This window comes from Gymnoscopelus microlampas, assembly GCF_963454915.1.
Source record: "Gymnoscopelus microlampas genome assembly, chromosome: 10".
NCBI lineage: Eukaryota > Metazoa > Chordata > Actinopteri > Myctophiformes > Myctophidae > Gymnoscopelus > Gymnoscopelus microlampas.
In genome coordinates this window covers 14,487,982-14,509,411 of record NC_139947.1, presented here as the reverse complement: position 1 = coordinate 14,509,411, position 21,430 = coordinate 14,487,982, and the positions used below count along the sequence as shown (strand labels likewise).

Sequence of the window (21,430 nt, the reverse complement as noted above, 5' to 3'; positions counted from 1 at the left end):
GCAGAACAGGCCTAGATCTGGAAGAATGTCACCCAAATAGAAGCCATGGTGTAATTAATGCCATCCTTGACGAGTTCAAGGGCCCACTAATTTTACGGTTCAGCATTCCATGATTGCTGCACTCAAACTAAGGGAGATTAGAAGGATGACATGGTACAATAAAGTATGCTCATCATTCAGACAGTTAGCACAGCTTGTTTTATTGTCTTAACTGGATATTGCACTGATGCGGTGTCTATGTTTCCGTTTTATTGATTCTATATATTGATTGTCTATTTTCCTTGCTTAATTTTATGTTTTTTTACTTGCTTTTAACCAGAATATTGATGTCTTTGTTTTCTTTTAGCCCCTCCCCCACTCTCCCTCAAGAGGCCTTCCTTTTTTAACAGGCCACAATTGTAAATAAGAATTTGTTCTAAATTTGTCTACCTGGTTAAATAAAGGTTCAATTAAAACATAACCTCCTCATGTGCATCTGCATGTTGTTGCATAATATATGCATTGTTCAATAAAGATGTCAATCAAACAATAACCTCCACAGAAATTATGCGCAGTTTATGATGCAAACTGTAATGCTGCAGGGAACGCTGCAATTGCTTCATTGCTTGGACTATTTGGCATGTTAATGAAGAGTGAGACTGCGTATTTACATCTAGGACTCCTCTAGCATGCTCTAATGCAGAGTGACATGACCTAAATGTGGAAGAGGGGCCGTGTGTTAAAGAGCATCCAACACGCATCACTATACGCATCCTATTCCCACAACAGCCATTTTAGATGGGATTCTAGACGGCATTGGGGATTTCCGGTGGCGTGCGTACAAGGAGCGGATTGGCTGGTGTTATTGATCGGTGAGTCACGACTAATCAATAGAACTAGGAGAGGAAGAAGGACAACAGAGCATGGCTGAGTACGGTAAATAAGCTTTGGTTTCTCCTGGTTACTGTCTGGAATCTGTGGAATGGCATTGTCACACTGCGCTGAGACGAAGCAGGAAGCACTAAAGCAACCACATATTTGATAAAGGGCAAAACAAATGAACATTCTCTGCAAAAGCAGAGAATTGCACCTCTGCTCTTGCAGACCTTTTTTCACTACTGCCAAAAAGATATTGTGCCTGTCATTCTATCTGTATCTGCTTTTACCACCATCTCATCCAGTATTATTACCTTTTTTATTTTGTATTACTATTATTTGTGTTGTATTGTTCTGTTCCATAGAACAGGTCCCACCAACATTTCACTGCTTGTACTTGTACTAAGTACAGTAGGTGACACATAAAAGCGCTCTTGATTCTTGGTGATTGCTCAAGCGTGGCCTGAGCTGGCCTCATGGGACTATCTGGCAGATGGCAGGAGGTCCACTGGTGGCACCACCCGCTGGTGCCACCTCTTGCTGGTGCCACCTCCTGCTGGGGCCACCACCTGCTGCCTCAAAGCTCAACGGCCTAGGGATGGGTAGATGGAGGTCTTTAACGGGATTTAGATGTGGCTAGAAGCCTGGCCCAGGATCTAGCTCACACAATAAGGACATGATTCCACTGACTCAATAAGGACTTGACTCCACTGACTCAATAAGGACTTGACTCCACTGACTCAATAAGGACATGACTCCACTGACTTAATAAGGACATGACTCCACTGACTCAATAAGGACATGACTCCACTGCCTTGAAGAACCACATCTAACATGTTTGAAAGGAGATTGCAGCCTTTAGGAATTGTGGTGAAAGCACTTGTAAATATAAAAAATAAAAAAAAGGGCAAAAATAGCAGATCTGCAAGCTCACAACGCATTGCATCGCGCCATGAGCTTGTAGATTGCCTATATGAGCTATTGTTGCACCAGTGCTTAGAAATTACAGTAAAAGGAGACCCAAGTATCATGCCTGGTGCTTTAATGACTGTACGTGAGTGGTCTGTTATTGATCTGGTTATCGGCTGCAAGGGGTCAGTGACATATAATGCATCATAATGAGATGGATGGAGCCTTTCCAAACAACTCCTCTATCGAGCAAATATCCCGACTTCCTCTGGTGGAAAGACTGATGTGTGCCATTAAGGGTTCACCCATCTGTGAGGTGAGATGGGTCATTTACAGTGATCTGGGTATTTCAGGAATTCCAGTCAATCTGTCCTATATATATCCATATCCATATGTCTGTGGAATGAAAGATCACCACAGAATAAGGCTGGTCTCAGAGCTAAATGATCCTTTACATATACTTGACTCTATGAAAAAAATCAATATTTAAACAACAAAAAGGCCATTAGCATGTGAAAGGTAAAGGCCCAGCCGAATGCAATTAGTGAAATTGCGGCAGTATAAAGCAGTCTTAAAATTATTAGATGTACAGATTTCTGGGTAGATGTGTTTAAAATGTAAATTTATGCTGACATCCAGTGATGTCTACTGGACATGCATGTCCCATATTTTATGTTTATCCTCGTTTTCATCCAGGATATAGTATGTAATTTGCAATGATTTGGTATTGGGGGGTGGTTACGGATGGGATGTTGTTGTTGTGTTTATGTTGAACAAAAACATTGACTAAAATGATTGATTTTACAGGAATAGCACCAAAATAAAATAAAAGACAGAAAGCTCTATATTTAATAGTTCCCAGTGGGCCGTGTGCATTTTCAAAGCATGTTTATCTTAATGATCAATTAATCAATCCATTGTGTTCCGGGTTGGATCAATGGAACTAGCGTAGCATACTATGGTAGTTCCGCAGTTAGTATCACAATGAAAATTCCCATTTCAAGGTTTTAAAGAAATAATACAATTCACAGGAACCTTTTTAATATTAAAGTTATACATTATTATTATTATTATTATTTTGGGGCCCACTTAGGAATGGCTGTTCTAGAATGCGTAGCGGGTTGTAAAACAAACTGCACACCTGCAGCAGCTGCTGTTTGAGTTTCTGGATCTCGGAGATGTTGAGCTCGCTGAGCAGGTCGTCCACCAGGCTGGGGGCGGGGCGGAACAGGTCCTCCTTCTTGGGCGTGGCCATGCGGTTGTCGTCGGTGATGGTGCCGCTCAGCTTGCTGAAGCCGTTCTCGTAGCCGTTGAGCGCCTCGTCGTTGTTGGGCTCTGTGGCGGCGTCGTCGCTGAACTTCAGACCGTCCAGAGAGATGCTGAGTGGGCTGGAGGGCGGGAGAGAGGGAGAGAGAGAGAGAATGTTGAAAATAGGGCTGCAATTTAATTAATCGAATAATCAAGAAGCACCTTTCTTATTTATTATACGAACGAATTAACACAAAAATGTTGAATGTGAATCAACTAAATCGATTAGTATAATTAAACACTTAAATGGATAGTTCACCCAAAAAACTTTTTTTTTTTTTTTTGTCACCAATAAGCCAATAATTTGATGATCAGCGGTTCCGGTAGGAGACACAATGGAGACTCTTTGTGTCTCCTACCTACTGGAACCGCTGACGGTCATCAAATTATTATATAGGAATGCGACAAAAACAAAAAAATATCCATGAATTCAAGACTCCATGGGGTGACTAATTGATAGAAAAAAAGTCATTTTGGGGGTGAACTAACCCTTTAAGCCCTATTTTACACTTGTGCTTTGCGCCACGTTTCGAGCTCATGGATCTGCTACTTTTGTGTGACGCTGTAGTAATGATCAGGTAGGGTGTTGATTTACAATTAAAAAATCCACAAAAAGTTACGAATACGGAGATAAGAGGTTTCTATGCAGTAGTACCTGTGGTACATGGAGTCTCCTATGCTCATGTAGTGGGACAGCTCCTTCCTGAGGGAGGCTTTGAGCTCCCTCTCAGTCTTGATGGTCTCCAGAGCCTCTCCCAGCTGCCGCTCAGCGATCTCCTTCAGGCGGATGGCCTCCTCCAGCTGGCTGTTCAGGACGTTGGTGTCCTCCTCCAGGCGACGGATCTCGTGCTTCAGACCCTCGAACTCCACCTGCAAAAAGCAGGACAGACGGCCAGGGCAGGCAGGGGACACGTTAGTGTGATTAAGGGATAAACACAGATAGAACATAACACAGTGGTTCTCAAACGTTTTCGTGACAAGGACCCCCAAATTATGAAGTATTTGGCCGCGGACCCGCCATCTGAGAAGGTTTTGTGCCAGTGACCCCCCAGAAGAGAAGATTTGTTAAGTTATTTTTTTGTAATTATAAAGTTTTCTAAACATTTTCGCGATTTTTCGAACAGATGCACAAGCTCGCAGGGCAGCTCGCAGGGCAGCACGAAGTGACGCGCTGTGAGCGTGTAGATCTGCTATTTTTTAATGTTTAATATATAAATGGATAAAGTGGTTAAAATGATTGTGATGCTACATTAACTGCTTTTGCTGGGGACCCCCTGGAACCTCCCCAAGGACCCCTGGGGGTCCCCAGACCCCACTTTGAGAACCAATATAATAACATTGTTGCTGTCGGAGACCTTGTATCTGCATATTTCATCTTTTGTATAGGTTTATTCGTAAATGAATGCCCTACTTTGCCGTACGTGAGTTTTGTGCAAAAAACTGTGAGCTATTTTCGCTATTTTCAAAGTGGTTAATACTGTGGGTTTCATAAATATTGAACCAATGAAAAGTATTAACAAGAGTTTGTGACTAAATAACTACAGTAAATTGGATAGATTGGAACTGATTGGATCAGTTTTGGACATGGTTTCCACATGACAGTGACAATATATTATACATCATATACAGATATAACAAACAAATACTATAAACACATAATATCTGGTCCGTGTCTGTTCAACCAGATGGGAGTGGCTGGATTATATGAGAACACAGATTTAGCCTACGGTAGATGACGATAAACTACATTTCATTTCCCCTTGCAGATAGGATTTCACCAGCCACCCAATAAAGTCATATCTTTGTTTCTTGGACCCAGTGACAAGGGCAGACAGACAGTAATAAAAGACCCCAGGTCTCCCAGTCAATAAATGGAAATACCATACTTGGAAATTCAGCTATTATGTGCATGTTATTATGCATTGAATATATAATTCATTTATGTTTTTCTAGTCACCCATTTGAATGAAGTTGAGCAGTGTGTTTTTGTGCCATCAACTGTGAGGATCTCTGTTTTGTTCTGGTGGTTAATTTGACACATTTGCCAAATCAAAGTGAGACACATATCTCTTTATTAAATCACACGGAGGTTTTGATCTTAATTAAATCTGAGTGTGTGTGGGTGTGTGTGTGTGTTATCAAAGACTTCAGAAAAGCTCCCTCTAGCTACGGGTTTACATGTCTCTGATGAGCCAACTCAGCTGAATGTATAGTATCTTACAGTATGCTATTGTGCAGTATGCTGGTGGAATCTATGAATGATTGATGATTTAGGTATGCTTTTTACGCTTCTATACTTTTTCTTCATGAGTGTTTATATCAGTGGTTCTCAACATGGCGTCCAAGGACCCTCAGGGTTCCTTGAGAGGGTTCCAAAAAACTGACCCTTGCAGGTCTGTACACTCTGAGAGTGCTCAAATGGAACCAAATGGACCCATTTGTACACTCTCAGAGTAATGGTGGTCCTTGAAATGAACACGTTTGAAGAACCACAGGTTCTATATTACTGCACCCTCTCCCCCACCATGACGGTGGTGTGTTCCATGTCTCTCACCTGCGGTGTTGATTTTGACAGCAAATCTTGATTTAGTTTTAGTCATAGTCTTTTGAATACAATTCTGTTTAGGTTTAGTCATATTTTAGTTTACCTGGAATGTTTTACTTTTAGTCTAGTTTTAGTTGACTAAATATCATAAGATTTTAGTCGTCCAAATCTTGGGCAGTGAAGGCATCGAAAATAGCTGATTTTCATAGCAGATTTACAAGCTCACAATGCGTCGCGGTGCGACGCGTTGTGAGCTTGTAGATCAGCTATTTTTGATCTGTGACACCCGCACACACCCATGATGACTTGTCTTAGTTCTACTGGATTCCTTCTCCACTTGTCCCTCCCAAACATTTTAGTCTAGTTTTTATTTGCTGACGAAATTGTCAGTATAGTTAGTCGTAGTTTTAGTCATCATAGCTTACTTTTGAATGAGTCTTTAATTCGTTTTTAGTCACTGAAAAAAATACGTTTTTCATGATAGTTTTCATAGTCGACAAAATCAACACTGCTCACCTGGCTCTGCTTGAGCACAGACACCTGCTTCTGCAGGGAGATGTTCTCCTCCTCCAGCTCGGTGTAGTCCTGCAGCAGACGAGCCTCTCTGAACTTGTACTCCTTGATGTCGTCACGCAGGCTGTTCCTCTGCAGCTCCACCACCTGGCTGTTCTGTTAGAGGAGACAACAACAAACCACACAGAGAAATGGTCAGTCAGAGGTCACCGTTTCAATCTGGCTCGAGAGGCTCATTGATAGGATGAATTTGTGCGACGGCAAGACATTTAACATAGTAAATCTTATCTCAAGGATAAGGATGTATGCCCATCTGGGCCAAAGCCCCTTGGCATGTACGGTATGGTGCCTTTGGTGTGTGTGTGTGTGTGTGTGTGTGTGTGTGTGTGTGTGTGTGTGTGTGTGTGTGTGTGTGTGTGTGTGTGTGTGTGTGTGTGTGTGTGGGCACCAGGTGTCTGTTTAGGCAGTGGGCCACCACCAGTGTGCTTGGGCTGTGAGCTGTGATGACACCACAGAGAGTTATAATCAGATCCTCTGCAGGCAAGAGAGGAAAACTAAGGAATCTGGTATGTGTGTGCTTGAGTTTCAGACTGCAGTATAAAATGCAATCCATGTTTAGAATTCATCGATATTCCTGAGTGTGTGTTACTGTGTTCATGAGGTGTGACAGCGCACTGCAGCTACGGATGATCCGCAGTTGCAGCAATTATGCTTAACGTCATGTTTCGTTATTAGGGAGCAGCGCACACGCTGGTAACACAAGTGCATCTGCTATACGTGCACTGGAAAACCTCCATTAATTCATAATATAAAGAGCAGAAGAAAGGGAGAGCGAGAGAGGGGAGAGAGAAAGAAAGAGAGAGAGAGAGGGAGGGAGAGTGAGAGAAACTTCCATGTTCTGGCAGACAGACACACAGACAAACTGAGAGCCGGAGGGATACTGTATATTCGGGTACCAAGTTAGTTGTACAAGCTCACAATGCACCATAGTATACAGTAACTGGGGCTTTAGTGCCTGCCAACCCCCCACCCTCCTTCAAGGTTGACCCCCCCTCCTCTTTCGACCTCCCTGCGCCTCGCGCAATTTAAGAATCCCACAGGACAGCAGAGCAGGGTGGGAGATGTGTTAGCCCGCAGCTGTGAGAGGGTGGTACTGAGGTAAGGAGATATGCGCTGAAAGAGGGTGGGCCTCACCCCTCTCGGTGCGGCTGAATGAACACGCACATGTGTTCGAGAGAGAGGGAGACGAGTGTTTGATATTGATCTCTGCACGCATTTGTGTTTGAATTAACGTGTACTACGTGCAGGTGTGCCGTGTGTTCTCTTTGTGTACGTGCGTACGTACATTGTGTGTGTATGTGTGTGCGTGTGTGTGTGTGTTGGGGGGGGGGTTAATGTGTGTGTTGAAGTGGTGTAGAGTGTCACATCGTTTTCGGTAGCATAGGAGACAAAGGATTCCCTCGGCGCTACGTCATGTTATCTCTCGCAGCAAACAGGTGCCAAACGTGTGTGTGAGAGAGACAGGAGTAAAAGAACGGCAGTCTCCATCTGTGCAGATGCCTACAGTATGGTATGGTGTGTGCGTGTGTGTGTGTGTGTGTGTGTGTGTGTGTGTGTGTACGTTCACGTGTGAGACGAGTGCCTTTCTCTCTTGATCCGACAGGACTGACCTACCGACAGAGGAACAATTAGCATCACAATCCCGCGCCAGGTGTTCTCATCTCGACACAATCCCTGCTCTCTCATAATCAGGCTTTCACCGTGTCAGAACTGAGCCACCAGGTTGAACATACGTTGGTAGTGATTTTAATCAAGGAAAAATGTAATAGTCGCACGCTCCAGCCTCGATGCAAAAATATTTGCTACGGCTACTGCCAACGTTTCAACGTACCTGGGTGATGTACTCACCAGGGTAAATAATTATTAATGAGTGATATTTTATGTGATATTAGTGATGTTATTAACCAGGACAGAGTGGACAACAGCCTGGTGGTGGAGGGCAGGCCAGATGTTTATGTGAGACAGTCAGCTAAGCAGGTTAGAGGTTTGATGTCCTTGAGTAGAGCCAACTTAACCCTGACCTGCCTCATGCTGCATTCACACTAATGCCGACAAAACTACTAAACCTTGAAGCATGGCCAGATAGCATACACAGCTGTCGTGTTGCCATTGAAGTGTTGCTCAAGCCACACTGCGTAAATGAAAAGAGAAGGGATGAATAGCACAGGGAACTGATTAATAGCAAGAATTTCTTTGTGTTCAATTTACAATTTGCAGTAATTGTGAGGAGAGAGAAGGGGTCTAGAAATACTGAAAGACAAAAATGTGGAATGCCCTACCAAAAGTAGTGAAGGAGTGCAAAACCCTACTTTCCTTCAAAACTGCCCTAAAAGAGTACCTTCAAGTCGCTGCAACTCGAAACTGGCTCCTGTGAAAGTCTTAACCTAGCCCCCCCCCCCTCAATCTGCTTACTGTACATATGTTTTGTTAAATGTTTATATGATGTTCTGCATAGTAGTGTATATCTGTCTGTCATTTAATGTCACTATGAATTGAGTACAAAGGACTCCAATTGAAACAAGCCATAGGCTTTTTGGGGGTTTTAAATCCTATTTAGCTGACCTTGTATTTGAACTGTACTTTCTTGTGCTTTTTTTCTGCAAACTTCTAAATAAAGTATTCAATCAATCAATCAATCAATCAATCAAAGTCGCTACTGGCTTCCACTTAAAATGAATTGTAGCCTGTCGCTTCGTCGCCGCTAGTGTGAATGCAGCATCAGGCTACTCGCGTCTCATATAAATATGCAAACAAACACATTTGAAGTTATCTTGTTCATAAAATAGATGAAAAAGAGACAATGTTAAAAACATGATTGTCAACACTGTGAAATATCCCTCTAATTTAGCTCAAGAGACTCCCTCAGCAAATCTGGGGAGGAAAAGGGATGTTTTGAAGTGTTGCTAAATAACTCCCAGATGATGCGGCGAACACGCTGGCTCGTTAGCTGTGTGTAATTATTCATCAATGTAACCATGTACACAGCTTGGATGGATGCTGACGTTTGAAGCTGCATTAATATTCAGTAGGGCTCGGATTCACGCATGTCCAATGAGCGCGGGCGTAGTCTTTTGCATCCTGCGTCAAAGCACCATGCAGCGTTGGTGCATTACTGAATAATGCATGTGTGATTAACATAGAGATCAAGCCTGCCTCTATATACTATAGGCATATACAGCATTTTAAACATTTTAGCCCGATATACTTCGTCTTATGATGAATAGCGGAAATAGATGATCTACAAGCTCTCTGCCATTTCTGCTGTTTTAGAAAAGTTTGACATTTTTGCTAATTAAATTGAACATTTTGAGGATTTGAACATTATGCTTTTTTTGGGGGGATTTTTGGCTTTTTCAGACACTGACATGCACAGCATAGGGAAGTCAGGGATAAAGTGGTGAATTGCAGTTATTCCCCAGACGTTGTTGAACTCAACTAAAAAGAAAGCAAACTTGACGTGATACTCGCCTGGAAAGCGAGTCAAACTAAAATCTAATCTACAAAGCAAAGTAACTTAATCATGACACCACCATGATGAATTGCTTTTTTTGTTCAGGAGTGCCAGCTGCTTGTCTGAGGTTGCCAAAGGCAGTCATACATTGTATACCCCCACCTCAAGCCCACCGCACCCCACCCCAATCCCATACCCCTCCATTCTGTCTTTTTAAACAATTCATTCATTTGTTTTTTGTTTAATCTTTTTATTCTAATTGGGTATCAAACTCTTTAGTCACCCTGATTAAGGCTGTGTGCTGCAACACTTAGGTGCATTTCTTTTTACTACTGTGTATTTTGTCATAACTAGATTACTATTCAGATTTTTTAAACCGGTTTAACGTGGAGTTAACAATTTTTATTTCACAATTAATTTATTCCATTTGACCTCCAGTAAATATTTGAATACGCAAGATGTAAATGAGTAAATTGTTTGTTCATACATTGTCATGATACACGCATATCGTTACTGTCAGGCAGAAACCTAATAACTCCATATTCTAACTTTTTATGGTTTTCCTTTTTTCATAAATGAATGCCCTACTACTTCATCATGGCATAGAGAGTGTGGCATAAAAGTAGTAAAATAGACGATCTACAAGCTCACAACGCACCTTTTGAGGTTTTATAGATCGGCTATTTTAACTATTTCAAAATGTTTTAAAAATAATAAAAAAGGGAACGGTTGGACATTCTAGCCAACAGTGACGATTATACTTTAAAACCATAATTTAAAAGAGTATAAAAAAAAGGAGTGCCAGCTGTTGGGACAGGGCCGTTCCTGGTCAAGGTCACATGTCTCAGCTGCAGGGTCGTGCGGACCACCACTAACTGTGATTAGAAACCTCCTCCCAAACTGATTACCATGCAGCCCCACGCTCTGACCTTTCACCCTGCCTACTCTAAACACACGGAGGGGGTCCTCAGAGCCCGGGGGAGGGGCATGGGTCTATGTGACACAAGCTGATTGGTTGTAAACGCCAGTGGGGGGCTGTGTGCCCCCCCTGTCCGAGAAATGTGAATAACATTTACTCAGCCGAGGGACCTGGACCCCTGGGTATGTGTGACAGTGTGTGGTATGGTGTGTGTGGCATGGTGTGTGTGTGTGTGTGTGTGTGTGTGTGTGTGTGTGTGTGTGTGTGTGTGTGTGTGTGTGTGTGTGTGTCTCAGAGGGTCGAGGGCTGGGTTATGTGTCATGGGGGTCCTAGCTTTAAGTGACAAGTGACGTTTCACCTTTACACATCTCATTAAAGGGATGTCATTCATTGACAAAGACGTTTTTGGTAAGTGAAGACCCTCCTGCCTGCTGTCACCAAACCCCCCCCCACACACACACACACACATACACACACACACTTCAACTAATTGTCTAATCATTGTCACCTAATTTTTAATCATGTTTCTGGGCAGCTCCCTAACCATTGTGTGTGTGTGTGTGTGTGTGTGTGTGTGTGTGTGTGTGTGTGTGTGTGTGTGTGTGTGTGTGTGCGTGCGTGCGTGCGTGCGTGCGTGCGTGCGTGCGTGCGTGCGTGCGTGCGTGCGTGCATGCGTGTGTATATGCCTACCATCCTTCCTGAGACAGGGGACCACCAGACAGTCGATCGGCCTTAAGCAGCGGAAGCAAATCGCCAAAGACACCAACGTCTTTCGCTACCCCGTCCACCTCCAACACTTCCGTGCCCATACTGCCCCCGGCTCTCCGGCTCTCCCACCCACATACACATACCGGCCTTCACAGTAGGCACACAGCTCGCTCAAAATGAAAAAATAACTGAGTGGATGAGGAGAACGGATCCTCCATGTTTCGAGGTTGCCATGATGATCTAGGTCAGCAGGTCAGGGGTCAATCGTCCTTCCAGTGATACACCGACTGGTCTACTGCAGTGATTCTCAACCCTTTTCATTTCAAGGATCCCATTTCCACATGCATTAGGTTAGGTCACGGACCCCCATTTGATACCATTTCTGTTTAATCTCTGGGAACCCAGTCTAGACTGTCAAATCAGTCAGTGTTCATTTAACTCTGAGAGTGTACAAATAGAACCAAACAGACTCGTAAGGGTCCATTTGGTTCCATTTCTACACTCTCAGAGTTACAGACCCGGCCGTAACGGGTACAATTTCGACCCCATGTGGTCCCCGGACCCGAGGTTGAGAAACCTCTTGTCTACTGTACCCACTGTACCGTATGAACCGACCTCCCGCTTTCTGCCAGAAATCTTCTTTTCAGCATTAAAACAGCTTTTGACAGCATATGCAGGTTTATCCAGCTTAAAGTCTCAGCAAAAATTCAGAACTATTTCTCAATGTGTTTGAGCTTCTCAAAAATACCAGCTCTATAGAAACTGCCTAAAATCATGGAGGAAGAGTTTAAGGGTTTAACACAGCTGCAGATTAGGTATGTTTTAATACTTTGGAGTCACTAAGCGCAGAGCAGAGACTTTAACCGAGAATGGCATCAATATATTAATCTTTTCCCCTCTACTTTCCTTCCATAGTACTGCAGACTCCCAGATGGCCTGGAATGAGATTACTGATACTGTATGACAACTCAGACAAGCTCAATATCTTCCACCCTCTCTCTCTCTCTCTCTCTCTCTCTCTGCTGTTTCTTCAAGCTCTCTCACTCCACTAACCTCCATTTCGCTCAAGTGCTTGCTCTCTCTCCCTCTATCCCCTCTCTCTCTTCTCTCTCTCTGCTGTGTCCTCATGCTCTCTCACTCTACTGACCTCCATTCCAGTCAAATGCTCTGTCCCCCCCCCCCCCCCCTCTCTCTCTCTTCATTGCTTTTCCGTTGGGAGTGTGTCCGTTAGCTTTTACAGTCGGCATATCGGCCCACGGTTGAATTCCTTGGTCTGGCAGACAGTTAGTCTGCCAGACAGTTAGTCCCATCAGATCTATCTATCAGATGGACACATTCAGGGGACAGACAGAAGCAGCTCTTTGATCTACAACCTGACAGTCGGAATTCAATCAGAACATGAGAAAAACAGAAAGATCCCGTGAGTGTCTCTTCACGTCGGCCCACCGTTAAAATCGGATGCAGCTGGGCGGGCTGGCCAAGCCTGTGCTGTGATTATCTTCAAGGGAGACGGGGAGAGAACCCCCATTGTATCCTTAACCACTTGAAACCTAGCAACCCGAATATAGCCGTATATATTCGGGAAATACTAGTGTAGAGCCCTGAGGGACCCCGGTCAACTAAAGTATAGGGTTTAAATGGTTAACCACTCGAACCCAAGCGTTCGTATTCTGGGGGCGAGAATCAGGCATCAATTTATGAACTGTTTCTCCTCCAGTTTCTCTACTTGTAGATCGGCTATTCTCAGCGAAGAGATTCAGTGTAGGGTGTAGCCTGTAGAGTGAAATACTAGCGAACCCAGTACAGAGCCCTGGGCCAATTACTTCCAATCCCTTTAAACTCCCCAATCTAGTCATTATGCCAATTAATTCCTCCCACTGCTTTCCACTGCTGTTGGCTCACCTGTCAGAGAGGAGCCCCCATCGGGGGTACGTAGCGCCTCCATCCTATAGTACACCTCCCGTTCAACACCCCCCGCTGCACTGACATGCCGCCGCCCTTAGCCCGTAGGAGTAGTATGAACATGGCCAACTGTGTTCGTATAGATGCTCGTCAAAGCAAATGCACTGCGGTGGAATTGGACCCCTCGACACCGCACTAGTGGACAGGTGCTTTACCCCTGCACCGCCCAAGCGCCCCCAAGTACTGTATATAGCTGTAGCTTGTAGATCTGCTATTCTCAGTGTGCCAAACCGGCCACAACGAAGTATAAATCAAACCTTAGAGCCGAGGAATAATGAACCTCTGGGGCTGTCAGAGTGAAAGCAGATCTCCTTTTATCCTCCTCTTTGCTGCAAGCGGTGTCACTCTATACAACCTACCCACAATGCATTAGGGAACGGGGGGGAGGTGAGACACAGTCAAGGTCATAAGGTTTTCCAATGAGACAAATAAAGTGAAAAGTGTTTCTCTCAGAGTGCTGGAGTGTGTGTTTGCGTGAGAGACACAGTGATGCATGCGAATCAGTGATGCTGTGCATGCCTTGAGGTCATTTAGGTGAGAGTAGAAAATTGTGAACGTGAGCATGTTGGCACGCATTAGTTGGAGTGAATGTGTGTGTGTGTGTGTGTGTGTGTGTGTGTGTGTGTGTGTGTGTGTGTGTGTGTGTGTGTGTGTGTGTATGTGTGTGTTAATTTTGGAGCATGGATTGTACGCCTGAGAGCTGTTGACTTACTGTAGTACCATGTCATCGATCGAGCATGAAAAACTACTTTGTAGCCGCTGGATGGATGGGAGGGCTTAAAAAAACAAATCAAATATGACACGCTTTCAGGGTCTCCTCGTCTAAGCTGAGGCCAAAAGACAAACACCATTAGGGATCAATGGCAAATCTTTTAAATGTCTTTGGGAGATGGAGCTAAAAATAACCATCAATCTGTCGAACCACTGACACAGTGATCGTTAGGCTGGTGAGGGGAGGGGGGGTCCAGATTAAACAGCAGGCAAGAAAACATCTGGACGTTTAAAGCAGAATCACCCAAGTAAACACATTCCATTCAGGAGCACCACCAGATCATGTTTCTGTGAATAACTACGGTACTTAAGCCATATACACTTTGTTGTACGACGAAAAGCAAAAAGAGCCAAAACTACAAACTCAAAACGATTGACAATGTCGACTGTCGAAACATACTTAACATCTCAAAATAGCACAAAGCATACAGTAGCACACTTCATCAAAACTCTATTCTGATGGCGTTCTCACTTACTGTACATTTTGTAATATAGGTCAATTGGATTTGTTCCATAGGCTAATCTCCCACATGAATACATGCATAGGGGAGCTACTTACTGGATTATGGCACAATGGACCTAAATGACCAAATCTAAGCGTAAGTGAGAACACCAACATGTGAAGAGCATGCTATATAAATATATATGCTATATAAAAATGCTATAATAATAATAATAATAATATGAATGCGTTTTTATTATTATTATAATTAATTATTATGTGAATCAACAGTGAATATCTGAATTTTGGCAATGGACATCCTAGTAGCCCATGCATAATCCATGCAGGAGGTTATCATATGGGGTTAAGCTTGGTTGTGGAGCCTGATGGCTGCCTACTGGCTCGGTCTGTGGCTGAACATGATTCTCCTCTTCCCTATAGCCCATCATAGAGGGGATGGGAGGGGTTCTCCAGGACAACCTCCAGCGTACTCCTCATCCTCTCCTCTGCCACCACCTAGATCAGTGGTTCTTAACCTGTGGGTATGGACCCCCTGACGGGGTCCCAACATGATTTTGGGGGGTCCCCAGATGACAATGTAAGGACTTTTAAGTAACCTTTTTAATACCTCAAAAAAGAGAAACAAAAGACAAGAAAAAAGACATTTCAACTAACTATACTATAAAATCTGGTCAAACATTGGCCAAATTGTCAAATAATATAAGACAGACACAAAATGCCGATCTACAAGCTCAGCTATTTTCACAATATTTATGTGTGGAACCGAGTCAAACCAAATGTAATGCCTCAACTCCTACATTCCTATCAGAGTGGGGGGTCCCCAGTTCAAATATGATTATTTTGGGGGCTCGTGGCCTGAAAAGGTTGAGAACCACTGACCCTAGACCACCTCTAGACCACCTCCAGACCGTCACAAACAAGAGGACTTCTATACCATTTCATTCTAATTCACTCAACAGAGCTCATTTTCCTCCCCTCCTATATGACAGTGACAGGTCCATAATCCATCGGGTTGAAGGGTAATAAAGAAATTAGCAGAGATGCTTAATGGCTAAGAGCTCTATTCACAGTGCCAATGAGGCGGAAAAAACCCAATAGCGTTTAACAGCTGAATGACTTCCTCATTACAGTGATTGACAAAAGCAGAAGACCCCACTGTAACTGTCGGGGGGATAAACCGCTCCCAACAATGGGATTGGTAGAGGATGACAGCTGAAAACATATGGCACAGGGCAAGCTACTGTACACGCGCGACGAGTTGACCCCACAGCAGGGCAGTGGTGGGAAGTAACTGAGTACATTTACTTAAGTACTGCACTTAAGTAAAATGTTGAGGTATTTGTACTTTGCTTGAGTATTTCCAATTTCCAATACTTTTACTTTTAGATTTTTCAGGCCATGGACCCCTTAGCTGAGAGAGAGATGAAGCAGGGACCCCCACTACATATTGTATAAAATTGTGTTGCAGATTAACTACTTTTCATAGATTTCATAGATAGCTTCATAGACTATCAGTGTTGTATGAATTAATGTTTTTTGTTTATTTCAGACATTTAACCACAGAAACCCTCAATACTTAGTAAACTTGTACTTGATGTGCTCTTTTTTCCCTCTACACCAAACCTCTTTGCCGAAAATAGCCGATCTACTTGTAGAGCTTGTAGATCTGCTATTTTCAGCTAACGTTCCCCTCAGAAATTTTAATAGGGATTCTAGTTGAAGTGGTTAAAAAAAATCCATATCACACAAAGCTTTGGCGGCCCCCCTGTAGTAACTCTGAGGACCCTCTAGGGGTCCCAGACACCCTGTTGAAGACCCCTGCCCTACAGCATATCATCCTACTGTGCAGTTAAATAAGAGAGAGATGTTTGAGTGATACTACTATTGTGGAGATAATATAGATTCATGCGAAAAGCGAGAATAGAAAGCAAAGAACAGACAGATGGGACTGCACTGATCCTCAAGATTTTTCACCATTCTAAATCCTTCTCAGACGCTGGCAAAGGGAATCTCCGTTTTGCACGGAGCTGTAGGCAGTAGTGTTGTTCAGCGAAGACACACACACACTCCTTCTCATCACATGAGATTGGATTTAATGGAGTCACGCCCGTTAGTCTGCGCCTCCTTACAATGTTACAGCCTCATTGTGTGGGCTCTAATCCTGTCGACTGCACCGTGGCACGGGAACAGGGCTGATCAGCCTCCAGGGCCTACGTATATACGCTAGGTTTGGGACCATAGGGAAGGGTTATGCTTCAGTGACTACAGGGGAGGATTATATGGTTTATATATGCACCCAACAAAACCGTTAAACATTGACAATCCAGTTAACGAACAGCTATAAGCAATTGATTGTTGGCTTTGCTTGTGTTCATTCTGTCTGGTTCACACAAATGAAGAAAAACAACACCCAGTAAAACATTAAATAAACCCATCACCACCAGGGCTGTATACTGGCAGAGAGACTGTACTGTCTGGTGATTGATGGTGATGTGTTTAACAGGGTGAGTGGGGTCAACAATGAGCCATTATCAAGTGGACTCTCACCAGCTTATGAACCAGTCCTACCACAGATTATTTACCTTAAATCACATAAGGAACATAATACACTGTAGTAGTCTCTACTCTCCACGTCAAATAAGGCCTGGGGCCTAGGCTGTGTTAAAGCCATACTATACTGCTCCTGCCGTGTGCTTTACTCCAACTAGAGCAAAAGTCTTTGTAGATAATATGTAAGCGGAGAGTAAAACAAGCCTCAACACAAAAGGCTACAGTCAGAACAACCCAACTGTCTGCTCCATTTCATGACAAAATTGAGTCACTCAATATGATTAGCCAAGCTGTCCCAGAAAAACGTGGCGTCGGCACCGCTGTGGCTTATTTACTCTCACTAAGCCTTTTCTCTCCTCTAACGGTTTCTCTCCCTCGTTCTTTTTTTAAACCAATTTCATTCCCTCTCTCTCTCTCTGTGTGGCAGGCCCCTCTCTACCCTAACTGTCCTCTCTACCCTAACTGTCCTCTCTCCTTCCCTACCGCATTCAGACTAATCTGAAACCAGGGTGACAAAGGGTTCTTTCAGTGTATCCCCGCGCGGGCCTACAATGCCAGCCTCAGTGTCCTCTGTGCCCTCTGCCATCCGCCTGCCACACTCGCCCGCCACCTAGCACCCATACAAATGCCACTGGAAGAGTGTCATTATCTCTCCCATACACAACAAGAACGATTAGCACCCGCGTCCCTTCTTGTATCTCCTCAATCAGAGCTGGCAGGAGGCCGTGGTGGCACTGCGTTCAGTCACTGGGTGTGAGTGTGTGTGTGTGTGTGTGTGTGTGTGTGTGTGTGTGTGTGTGTGTGTGTGTGTGTGTGTGTGTGTGTGTGTGTGTGTGTGTGTGTGTGTGTGTGTGTGTGTGTGTGTGTGTGTGTGTGGTCACACAATGGGTCACAGCACCAGCACCTGCAGAATGACCTGCGAACGCGACACCGGCACAGACAGCACCAGTGACTCCTGTAACTTAAGACAGGGGTCTTCAACAGGGGGTCCGGGACCCCTAGGGGGTCCTCAGAGTTACTACAGGTGTGATATATTTTTTACATAGCATCCCATTTCTGAGGAGAACTTTGGCCAAAAATAGCTGATCTACAAGCTCACAATGAGGCGTTGTGAGCTGGTAGATCGGCTATTTTTGGCAAAGAGGTATAGGTGTATAGGGAAAAAAGAGCAGACCAAGTTAATAAAAAAATAGTTTAATCTGCAACACAATTTTATACCCTGCTTCATCTCTCTCTCAGCTAGGGGGTCCTTGGCCTGAAAACGCTGAAGACCCCTGACTTAAGATATTCAGTGGAGACCGTGTCTTGACTTAACCACTATTCTGGGATGAACATTCTGTGAAAACAGCCGATCTAGAAGTAGATCTGCTATTTTTGGCAAATACATTTAGTGTTGAGGGGAAAAACGTAGGGGGGCTAGTATAGAGCCCTGGGAGACTTCGGTCATGGTTTAAATGGTTAATAACACTTTAACTCTAAGAACTGGTGACTTACCCGTACCTCTTGATTTAATAAGAAGATGCTGAAAAGCACTTTATTGTAAGTAAGTTGCATTTTTAAGAGGAATCATGTCCTTTTAAAGAGGGATCATGTGCTCTTAATGCAGGGAGTAATGGTCCTGGTGTGTTTGTACAGAAGAGGCTTAGTGGGCACATCAGATACAGACCCTGGTTCACAAGCGAAACAAGTGCCGTTTGGAAAAGCCCCAAAAAACTGTCCCAAATCAAGCCAGTCTGTCTCATACCCACTAAGACCAAGGCCTGTGAAACTGACCTATTTAATAGTGGAGTCATTAAATCGTTTTTTTTATGTTCCTTCGCTAATTTCTGTAGGAAACAATACATTTTTTTATAAATTAAATCAATTAGTTTGATTAACTGTTGCACCCCTAGTGTTGATTTTGACAGCACATTTTGATTAATACATTTCCATTTAGTTTTTGTCATATTTTAGTCATCTGAAATGTTTTAGTTTTTGTCTAGTTTTAGTCGACTAAATATAAGATTTTAGTCGTCCAAATCTACAGTTGGTTTAATCGACTAAAATGTATTTTGGCAGGCCTTGATGGCGTCGTAATGGTTGATTTTACACTTGGTTGCATGCTGAAAATAGCCGATCTACAAGCTCACAACGAGTCGCCCCGCGACGCGTTGTGAGCTTGTAGATCTGCTATTTTCAGAGCGCAAAACCTGAGAGCAACCAAACATAAAATGACATGTCTTTTAGTTCTACTGGATCTCTTCTCCACTCCCTAACATTTTCACCATAGCTTAGTTCTTATTTAGTTTTTATTTAGTTTTTGTCAGTGAAAAAAGGTAGTCGACAAACATTTTTCGTCATAGTTTTAGTCAACGAGATCAACACTGACCCCTAGTCCTATCTGCAGTGGAAAATAAGTAAAGCAAATAGAGTCAAGTCGAGTTGAGTTAGAAGCATGCAGTGGAATACAGACTCTACTGCCTCTTGTTATTAGCTGATGCTTCGAAACATCTCCTTAATATTCTCGTCTTGACCTGGCCTGTCAGAGGGGTCTTTACACATCAAAGGCACACTTCTAAGGAAGCAGCGGAGCCCTCTCTCATCTCTCCATCAGGCTGGTTCAAAGCCCACGGACTGACCGCACTCACAGGGGGTTCAACCTTTGGAGCCCTGTTAATTCAATCCCTTCATCACCAGCGCCGAACACATACAGTACACACACACACACACACACACACACACACACACACACACACACACACACACACACACACACACACACACACACACACACACACACACACACACACACACACACACACACACACACACACACACACACAGCTCTGTGTTCTAATTCTCTTTCGAATGAGGTCAATTAGCTTTGATTGGAAGTGACAGAACAATGCAAAGGGGCCTGGCAGTGGCTCAGAAGGTAGAGTGGCCATTTAGTAAACCGGAAGGTTCCTGGTTCAATCCCAGGCAATTCCTAGCTTCATGTTGAAGTATCCTTGAGTATAACACTGAACTAACTAACTGGTCCCAATGAGATTTGTTCCTTGTATTGTTGCCTCCACCATCGGTATGTGAATGTGAGTGTGTGTGTGTGTGTGTGGGTGGGTGGGTGTGTGGGTGTGAATGCAGGGCACCCAGTAAAGCACTTTGGATAAAAGGCGCCATAGAAAATGCAGACCATTTACCAAGACAATGTCTAAAGTGGGGCACAGACAATAGCGGTTTGCATTATGATGGCTGGTACTGTCTGAGAGGGTAGGATAAATATATGAGTGCTGTGCTGTCATATCGGAGGCGGGTGTTAAGTTGAGGAATTTGTGCAGTGATTCTACAATGGGAGGGCTAGAGCCGCTTTCTACATGGTTGCGTGCCGTATACAAGCTCACAAACAAGTATATAAATGAGGCTTTACTTGTATGTGTGGGCTGGGCGGTAGGGGACGGTAGGGCGCACGCTACCAGCAGATTCAACACAGGAATGTGGAATGTGGAGCTGTGATACAGTCAGCGGTGGACCTATTAGTAAATTAATTAAAACGTAGGCCTGTCACAATTATTACATAATCGTCTACTCGCAATTATTTTTGCATAATCGTCAGAATCGTTTCCATGTTGAAACATTTTCACACATTTTCAAATATAAAAAAAAGCTTGTAGATCAGCTATTTCTGTTTTTTTACATGTATCAAATTATTAAACATGTCAATACTTTGTCAATACTTTCTTGGTATATTCCAGTTATTTGTCATATCTGCCCTGTGCAATTTCTTATTACGAAGCCTAAAAGGCTTCATATGTTACGCCAAACACACAATGAAATTGTCAATCGCAATTATTTGAGTGACAATTAATCGTCAACTTAAAATTTGTAATCGTGACAGCCCTATTAAAACGTGCAGTGATCTGCAAGAACGTACTAGCGCGTCACTTGACGAGGTTCAAACTTCATGGGCAAAACAAGATGCCTCTGTATTTACTAACCCTCTAATCATTACTCCACCCTTGAAGACACCACACCACAACTGAACACATGGAGCCTGTTCCCCCCCCCCCCCCCCCCTCCTCCCCCCCCCCTCCCCCTCCCCCGCACCACAAGTTCCAAAAATGATCAGGGTACAGTATGAATAGTCCTGCCTGGGCTCGCTATCACAGCGGTGATGATAAGATCTTGCATTGTAAGAGGGGATGCTCTCTTTGGGAAGTAAAGGTATATCAGGGCTAGTACAGACGGGTCAGAATTATTAGGTAGCTTGATCAGGCTAACAGCATGTGACCTACAATAGTGGATAGTGCAAGGCAGTAAGTAGCTCAGGAGGCCACTCGGTTCGATCCAGGGACGTTCCAATTTGAACCCTGAACTGCTCCCAATGAGCAGTGGTGGAAAAAGTACTCAAAAGTTTTACTTAACTACTCTGTTACAAGT

General features: G+C 43.7%; 1 protein-coding gene across 4 annotated transcripts in view; it reads right to left on the bottom strand.

Moving 5' to 3' along the window:
• Positions 1–21,430, bottom strand: part of LOC311052848 (protein bicaudal D homolog 2-like) — a 424,382-nt gene that overhangs the window by 369,198 nt on the left and 33,754 nt on the right. For all 4 annotated transcript variants that reach the window (XR_014601558.1, XR_014601559.1, XM_084068076.1 and 1 more), the window contains exons 3-5: positions 6,134–6,286; positions 3,728–3,942; positions 2,906–3,152 (exon numbers count right to left, since the gene is read on the bottom strand). Coding sequence is in view for 2 of the 4 variants with exons in the window: in XM_084068076.1 (XP_083924202.1) it covers positions 2,906–3,152; positions 3,728–3,942; positions 6,134–6,286 (615 nt within the window). In the remaining 2 variants the exon portion in view is untranslated. The remainder of the gene's footprint in view (positions 1–2,905; positions 3,153–3,727; positions 3,943–6,133; positions 6,287–21,430) is intronic.